The sequence below is a fragment of the Grammomys surdaster genome, unplaced genomic scaffold (genome assembly GCF_004785775.1).
Source record: "Grammomys surdaster isolate TR1022 unplaced genomic scaffold, NIH_TR_1.0 190, whole genome shotgun sequence".
In the NCBI taxonomy this organism is placed as follows: domain Eukaryota; kingdom Metazoa; phylum Chordata; class Mammalia; order Rodentia; family Muridae; genus Grammomys; species Grammomys surdaster.
The window spans coordinates 3,322,622-3,331,693 of record NW_021604635.1 but is presented as its reverse complement, the minus strand read 5'-3'; the positions used below and the strand labels follow the sequence as shown (position 1 = coordinate 3,331,693).

The following is a 9,072-nucleotide window of genomic DNA, read 5'->3' as shown; positions in this document are numbered from 1 at the left end:
TCTCTCTCTCTCTCTCTCTCTCTCTCTCTCTCTCTCTCTCCTTGAGGGAGAGAAGTTGTAAACCCGAACATAAGTATGATTTATTTTTATCTCGTGCTTAGTGGCACAAACTGCTTGACAGAACTTTTTCTTTGGTGCCAAAGCTGGTAGCTCACCTTTCCTCTTCCCTTGTGTCGAATAATAACACCGACAAATGAAGTCAGAGGCCAGGTCCCCGGGAGGAACGTGCTCTTTCTGGCTCTGTGGCTGTCCCCCTGCGCCAGGGTTTGCAGGCTGGTCATACCTAAGGACACCCAGCCTTGCCATGGCAGCCTGGGTGCACGCCTAGCCCACCGCCCCTCGCTCTTCCTGCCGCGGCTGGGCAGGATAAGGTTACGCCGGGCCTCCTCTGTCGCAGAGAAGAAGGCGGGCCGCTGGGGAGTTGCCACAGTTGGCAGTCCGGGCCCATGGGGGACGCTTCTCTGCAGACCGCCGGGAGCTGAGGGTGGGACCCAGAGCGCAACCGGAGACCCGGGTCCCCGCCATGGCCACAGCCAAGCCTCCCGGGCGTGGCTGTGGAGCCCTGCCCCGGTGGCTGCTCGGCGCTGCTCTGCTTCTGGGCCTGCGGCTCTGCATGGAGTTGCGCCTCGCGGGCTCGGGACTCCCGGGCCGCCGCGATCCCCCGGGGCCACCCCGGGCACACCTGCTGCCGGCGCCCGGCCCCCCTCGCGGAGCCAGAAGGAGGCAGGTGACCTACGTGCGCAGTGGGCGCAGAGCGCTGCCCCGGGGTGGCGGGAGCACGACGCCCCCAGAGCCGAGCTGCTGTGCCCAGCGCGGGCTTCCTCGCAGGAAGGTCAGTTGCAAATTGTGCAGGCATGGACCTTGGAGTTGAGCCTGCACCCAGATGGCGCTGGGGAGCCTTCTGCTCAGGCCGGTGGACTTCCCTAATGGAACCTCCAGACTCTTCTATTTCCTTCCAATTGAGCTCTCCCTGGAACTTTCTGTAGTCTCACTCAATGCCCCTATAGAATGAAGTGGAATCGAGCAGGTTCATCCAAATTCAACTAGTGTTTGCTGAGCGCCCACTGTGGCAGGCCTCCTTCTAGGAATGGAGTACCCAGCAACCACACCCATTTCAGAGAGGGAGGGGGCGCTGAAAGGGAAGGAGGCTTGGCTTGCCATTGTGCCTTTCCCACTCAGGCCTGGACGAAGCTGGATGGGTAGACACTGTTAATGGCTCATCCACCAGTCCAGGTGATGGCGAAGATCTGCCTTCCAGCAGCAACCCACCCCTCACCCCCACCAATCCCCGAGTCCCTACCCAGGGGTTGGAACTGGCACAGGGTGAGAAGCCAACCCCCCAGCACCACTTAGTGGGAAATAATTGGATCCTCCAGGACCAGAGCTGGGGTTGTCTTACATCACTGGCTAGGCTCTTCCTCGCCTCGTTAACTTCCTGCGTCACACTTCATTGAGTAGGTCAGTTTAAACCTGTTGATAAAGCCTCACCTTCCCACCTTCTCTTGGGACCTGGGAGTGAAAAGATTAGGAAGTGGATATGTGAGCTAGCCAGGGCCTTACACCCATCACTCCTGCTTCCAACTCAATGTCAATGCCATCTTCCAGAGCGAAGCTGCCTGGAGTCCGGTTTTTTTTTTTTTTTTTTTTTTTTTTTGGTGGTATCTGGCCACCCCTCCCATCCTGCCCGCGTGCTGCTCCCTGCATTTAGCACCCTACTCTTCCTTTGACTCCTCTACCGTCTCTCTAATTCCAATAAACCCCCTACTTTCAGTGCTTTTCTTCCCCCACTTCTACACGCCCCACACTGTCTTCCCACACAGCAGTTGCTTAACAGGCGAGTCTGTTATCTTCTAAACTCAGCTCTGTTTTCTGTCTGTGAAATGCACCTCCTATATAAAGACTTAGCTAGTTACTCTAAAAGAGCCATCTCCTTCTCACTCTGCCCATGCACTTCCCATGATGCTGTGCTAAGCATTCAAAACTCTTGCCTAGGGCTTACACTGGATACTGGGTCAAGTGCTGCCGGCACAAACTGAATTCAAAGTGGTTGGGGCTCAGGAAAGGCATACAATTTGATTCAGGCCTTGAACCTACAAAGAAAGATCAAAAACAGAACAACGGAGACATTTGAACGGAGACATGATATTTTTTTAAGAGTCTGGCTTCCTTTGTCCCTCTGTGGACACCCTTGAACATTCTGTCTTTGATAATCTTCCCTTTCAGAGTAATTCTCCACAACTTTTGTTTCTGCTGTCGCCTGTTCAAGGAGACCTAAGGTTTTGTCTCCAAAGTTATTGGTGAGCCTGCCTCACAGTGTTAAGTTTTGGAATACATAGACTCAGGGTCACTGGGGGTGTTTGTGGGGAGTTCACCTCTATCCCCCTGTAGGACGATAGAACAGAGATCAGTATGAAAACGGCAGGCAGGTGGTAGATATGGAGGTGGCAGGAAGTGGTGGACACTGGGTGTGTTTGAGAACTACATAGAGAAGCAACTATCTCTGTTTATCTCTGTTATCTGTTTATCTTTGGTAGATTATACAAAGAAGGTACTGACTCCAGATAACTTTCAAATATCTTCTAGTGATTCAGTTGGTAATGCCAAACAGACATCCAGACGTGTTGATCTGGGGCTTAGAGGCAGTGTCCAGGCTGAAGTAGCAATTTGGGGCCACTGCTCTCAAATGACACTAAAACTATGAGATAGTATGGGGTCAACTGGGAGTGAGTGTGGCTCATAGGACAGGAGTGGGAGTACCGAGGTTCAGTCTTTACAATTAAATTAAAAACAAAATGAAAGGAAAAATGTTTGCATAGTGGCCGGCACGTTATAAACTCAATGTAACAACTTTTATTTTCTCTAAGTTGTCTCAAGTGTTCAACCTTAGGGGTTCACAAGTATAAACTGTTACGGAGTATTTACGTTCCTTTGCCATATTGGCTCTTGCTCTGTGGACTCCATCCTGCATCTTGTCAATCTTCTGCCCCTTCCTACTTCAAACATTCAGGTCAAGGTTCACTGAGAACCTACTCCTACCTCCATGCGGCTCTCTCTGCCACCACAGATGGCAACGGACAGCAACGCCTTCTGTGAGTTTGAGTGGCTTTGTTCACGCGGAGACCTGAGAATCCATCTCAGATGGAATGTCTTGTCTGTACAAAGCATTCTCCCTCGGGAGGAATCATTTCCCACGGTAACTGTGGTAAATAAACTCCAGAGACACTAACATGGGAAGGATGGATACTGCTACATCTTGAGTTTCTCCTTGGTGATTCTAAGTGTCTTTGGCTAAACTATATAAAATGACTATTGTAAAAAAATATTGCTATTAGTCTTTCGTGGGAACATATGGGAACATTTTCCTTAGATTTTCTCCATAGTTATTTACTTATTTTATATGAGATTTTTAAAATTATAAATTTATAATAAAGTTATACATTTACAAATATATTTTATATAAAATACATAAAATTACAATTAGAAAATCATAAAATTTACTTACTTTATATTAAGCATTTTCATACTTACTATGTGAGAACATATATCTCATCTCACCAAGTTCCTAGGAAGGATTTTAGATTTGTTTCCCTTTGCCAGCTGAGTTAAAATATTCCTTAAAACTGGAAAGGCCAGTTTTTAATCTGTTTTCTGTCTTCTGGGAATGGAGTCTACCATCTTCCTGTGATAAACCTTGGTCCTTTTGAGCCTTACAAGACAAAGTATAACTCAAGGTGATGCACCATTAATAAACAAATAGAATTTGGAAGTTACCCATTACATTTTTATTTATTTTACTTTATTATTTTATTTTAATTGCTTGAGAACACTGATCAACAGTTTCACAAGCTTCTCAGTTCCTTTGCCCTGGCTGGCTTCCACATCGGTAAAGAAGAACACACTCCATTCTGTGGGCAGCTTTCTGGGTGATGGGAGTTGCCGTGGAATACTAACCTGGTTTGCAGAGTGTTTCTTGAGTGTTACCAAGCTTTTGTTGCAGGAGTGAGAGGCACAGACATTCAGCAATTATATTACCACCTTAATAAGAGGTTATGCTATTCTTAAAGGAAACAATCTGGACACACACACAGACACAGACACACACACATACACACACACACATGGGGGGGGGGACAGTCCTGTAATTTTCTCTCTCTTCCCACAGCCACCTTTGCCAGGCTCTATAGAGCTAGCTCTAAATATGAAGTCTTTCGTATAAAGAGCTCTAATCTTCGAGCACTGGGAGATTGGGATGGATGACAGATGGTAGGAAGCACTGCCTCTTCTGATTGTGACAGTCCTGGAGTCTATCCATTTCTGTACATTAGACTCTGAGCATCTCATCAGTGCTCATAGTCCATAAACTTTGCAGAGGATGTACGTGTTGAAACATCCCTGATGTCTGTCTTTATTCTCTGTTTCCTGCATGTGTCTGGAGTTTACTATTGTTTTCTTTCTTAAATAGGCATTTATGGTTCCTGTGGGTAAAGTTCTTTCGTGGGGGAGGCTTATTTACAGAAGGTTAGGTGTGTCTCTGTGGCATAGGCTTGAATGCACTCTTGGAGTGCATTTGGTACCTCTTATAGGTCGGCAGTTCACCTATAAGGAAACAGCTTTTTAACCTCTAGGCCTTACTTGTTCTGGAGATACTTAACTCAGGACCAGGCTGCCAAGAGAAATGTCTTTTCAGAGCTATGTCACTTGACATTTAATATCCTGGCAAGAAAAGTGACTGTGAGTCACTGAGCTACAGAACCCAGCAATGTGCTGCTGACTTGTCTGGTATGTTACAGATCCTTTGGAACAGTGTGCTGGCATGAGTGTCTGAGTGTGTGAGTGCATGGATGTATGTGTGTGTGTGCATACGTACATGTGCATGCATGTGTGTGTATGTGTGCAGGTGTGGGTGTGTGTCTGCATACATGCATGTGTGTGCATGGATATATGTGTACCAGTGTGTGCATGTGTTCGTGTGTTTGTGTCTGTGTGTGTATGCATGTGTATATATGCCTGCACACATGCATATGTGTACTTATGTGCATGTGTGCATGTGTGTGTACGTGTGTGTGTGCATGTGTGCCCATATACATACATGTGTGTGCACATGTGTGTGTTTGTCTGTGTACCTGCATAGATGAATGTGTGTGCATGGATGTGTATGCACCATCATGAGTGTGTGTGCGCATGTGTTTTTGTCTGTGTGTGCATGCATATATATATGTGCCTGCATACATGCATGTGTGTATTTATGTGCATGTGTGTGTGTGTGTGAATCTCTCTCTCTCTCTCTCTCTCTCTCTCTCTCTCTCTCTCTCTCTCTGTGTGTGTGTGTGTGTGTGTGTGTGTGTGTGTGTGTGTAGGGGAAACTGTTTCCTCTTCTGGAAAACCAAATGGCAAATGTGTCTGGCTTCTTGTCCTTGTCTTCTTAGTTTTCTAACTCTGTAGTTGTCATTGAGAAGATGGGGAACTGGCATGCGTGCCCTCCAGGTCTACCCAATTGCCTTAAGACCCCTTATTGTTTTCAGACTCCTTGCAGGTAGGTTGTGTCCTCTGTGATGCAGAGAGAAGACATAGTCCTATGATTCGCTTCCTCGTCCCCGTCGCCAGGCTCTGTAGAACTAGCTCTAAGTATGATGTCCCCTTGCACATCAAGAGTTCTAAGCTTTGAGCACTGGGAGGTGAGGACGGATGCCAGATGGTGGGTAAGCACTGCCTCTTCTGATTGTGACAATCTTGGAACTCAGCGGTCGTGTCCAGCCCCTCCGGTGTGCACATGTACCCGTACTTCTGACGCACAGGGAGCAGCGTGAGTCAGCGCTCTCCCACTTCCCACAGAAAGCCCAGCATTTCCACTTGAAACAAAGTCAGTGGAGAGTAATTGAGCAGGCTCCAGCAGTCCGTGGGTGTGAAATAGCAGTTGCTTAGTTTCATTTCAAAAAGAGGGTTTTTATTACAATTTTGATGTGCCTTCAGTGGGGACCAGGGCTCTGCTTCTACGCAAACTCTACAGTTAATTTCTTGGAGCATGTTCTGTGGGCAGAGGGCTGCTAATGGAAGCCCTATTGTTCTTCAACAACCCGTGGTTGGGGTTTTGGGCTTTTGTGTATAATTTGTGCAGTTCGTTTTCTCTAAAGAGAAAAATGACCTGCCAGCTTTCTCAGATAGAGTTGGATTTCCTTTTTCAGTCTGTGAAGAGAATCAGGGCCTCATAGTTACACTGAAGACTGGCAAGGGTGGAGAGCCCTTGTGTTTTCCATCTGTACAATGATACCTTTGCAGGCTCCTGATTCTGAGAAGCTGGGCTCTTTGTTTTCTCATACACGGGAAGTAACAGGGGCCTGCTTCCTTTACCATGAGACGAGTCTCAGCACAGCAATCCGCCAGCAGTGACAAGCGTCTTTTCAAACAGCACCTGGGTCCTCTGGATGTGTCACAGAGGACCCGTTAGTATCCCGTGGAGGTTTCTGATAAAGAAGGGTGGGAAAAATTTGCTCTTCAACGAACATTTTTATCCCGATCAAGTGATTGAAAGAAAATTGAGTTTTAGAAGCCTTACAATCAGGGGCACGCGTAATATAAGCTAATAGCAAGCTATCCTGCTAGTTACCCTGAAGGTAAATATAGCCAATGAACTTGAGTCACATAGCATTTTTTTCTAGTAGTGGGAATTGAACTCAGAGCTCATACATGATAGGCAAGCACTCTACTCTGAGCCCTACCTTTACTACAGTGAAAATGTCTTTAGACAGGATGTCCAGTGGGATCCAGCACTAAGCCCTATAGAGGAGTTCTGGTCGGTAACATTGCTGCTCTGGCAGGGGATCACACCCAGGGACCTGGGTGTGTGTGGTCCAGCTGGAATGCAGACATCCACACACCTTTAATCCTTCTGGCTGGAGTACAGACACACCCTTAGTACACACTTTTGTGGTAAAATTAATTTGTAGAAGGAAGCAGCCATGTTTGAAATATTTGACGGAATGAGTTAGGACAGGATTTGCCTTCTCAGGAGACTAGCTCAGGGGGGAAAAGCTATTTAAAAACAACACAGGGAGAGAGAGAGTCAGTTGGGAGTCAATGCACTCAAGTTGAGTTCATTCTTGAGTTCAGTGCAGTCCAGCGCAGCTCAGCAGAGGCAGTTGAAACCAGAGAATGAGAAGAAGCCAGAAGGTTAGAACAAATTGTCAGAGTTAGTTTGAGACCAAGCAGAGCAACTCAGTGGAAAGCTGAGAGAAGCCAGATTGAATCTGTCAGCTGGAGAGCAGTTTTGCCTTAATTTGCCTCTTGTCATTTTGTTCCAGGAGTGGGGAAGTCATGGATGCAGATGAATTGCATGGGGCCAGAAGTGGACACTGGGGAGGTGCTTGCAAGGAAATGCGTTCCCTCAGTGTAGCACTCTTTTGGGTTTTACAACAATAACAGTAACAACTACAAAACACCCAGTTTGTGTTCTTAAATAAGAAAATTGCACACTTGCCTGAATTAAAACAAAGAGAAGAATTAAAGAAGTCTGTTGGGGAAAGCTGGTGACTTCTCACTGAGCTGGCGGAAGAGTTCAGTCGCTTCCTCTTGGAGGAGGGGACTGTTCAGAAAACTCCAGTTTTCGGAGTCCACTGTCCTCACGTCTGAAGGGCTGCCAGAAGGTGGCTCTCCTTGCTCTGCCCTGGGACTAGCTCTCTAAAGTCCACTGTGAGTTGGCCAACTCTGATCCCTTGCTTTAAACACAGCCCAGGGCTGTCTCTTGTTCAGAAGGCCATTCTTAGAGTAAGAGAAACTGTCACTAAATCATTCGCTCTAAACAGCTAAGTCCTTGCCACTCCCTAACTGCTTAGATTTATTTTTTGCTGTTCTCCCTTAGACTTTTGTTTTCTCATAGCATATATTATTTTAATTGACCTATTTTGGGACCTAGAAATAGATTATTACTTTTGTTTTGCTTTGCTTTGCTTTGACTGACCACAGGCCCTGTGCTCTCTGTGTGAGTTAGTATAGAAATGTACGTGTCTAACTACCTTTATAATGGTATTCTGTCTGGGCCCACTCTGTCAGTCAGCAGGTTCTCCAGCGCAGGAGTGAGGATGCACGCTTCCAATTCCCACGGTGTCCTTCACTGTACCCCACTTACTGGAGCTCCAACGTTGAGACACCACTCTGTAACGGCCCGTTCTGCCCCACGTTTGGGGGCCACTATGTAGCGACCTGTTCAAGTCAGTCAGTCAACAGAGTCTAGCAAGAGAGAGAGTGGGGATGGAGGGGCAAGAGACACGAAGAATGGAGACAAGACAGAATCTGATCAAGTCTCTCTTTATTGAAAGGAAATCCTGGGTATTTATACCCTGTACTATGTGCCTTGCCCTCGTGGACAAGCAGGGGAACACAGCTGAAGCCATTATGCCACGTGCCTTGCAGCATGGATACCATGTGGGCCTTGCAGCTGGGGGCACTAAGCAGCAAAACAGGATATGTGAGAAAAACAAGATGTTTATCAGAGTGTGCTCAGCTGTTGTGGGCTGTTGAAAACAAGTCTCTTGTCAGGATATATGGCCTGAGATGGCTGCAAAGATGATAGCCGCTTTTGGCTAGGGGTCGGCTCCCAACAGTATTCTTTGGGGCATAGGCATTGTTTGTCCCCATGTGCAGATCAGAGGTTGATAATAGATATCTTGCTTTATTGCTTTGCCTTTTTAAAAATGAATATTTATTTATTTTTATTTTCTGTGTATGAGTGTTCTGCCTGCATGCACATATGTATTATGCGCAGGCCTGGTATGAGTGGAAGCAGACAAATGCATTGGATCCCCTGGAGCTGGAGTTACAGGCAGGTGTTTGCTGCTGGGCTATGGGTGCCAGGAATTGAACTGGGGTCCTCTAGAAGAGCAGCAAGTGCTCTTAGACACCAAGCCATCTCTTTATCCCAACCTCAATTTTGAGACAGTGTTTCTCATTAAACCTGGTGTTTACCTATTGGCTGGACTGGCTGTCCAACAAACTCGTAGGATCCTCCTATGTCTGGCTTCCTATGCTGGAATTATAGGTATGTGGTACTCAGTTATAGGTATGTGATACTCAGTTATA

General features: G+C 46.9%; 1 protein-coding gene across 1 annotated transcript in view; it reads left to right on the top strand.

Moving 5' to 3' along the window:
* Positions 1-455: 455 nt before the first annotated feature.
* Positions 456-9,072, top strand: part of Mettl24 (methyltransferase like 24) — a 108,995-nt gene continuing 100,378 nt past the window's right edge. Inside the window, exon 1 of the mRNA XM_028769078.1 lies at positions 456-832. Within this exon, the coding sequence (XP_028624911.1) occupies positions 524-832 (309 nt within the window). The 5' untranslated portion in view covers positions 456-523. The remainder of the gene's footprint in view (positions 833-9,072) is intronic.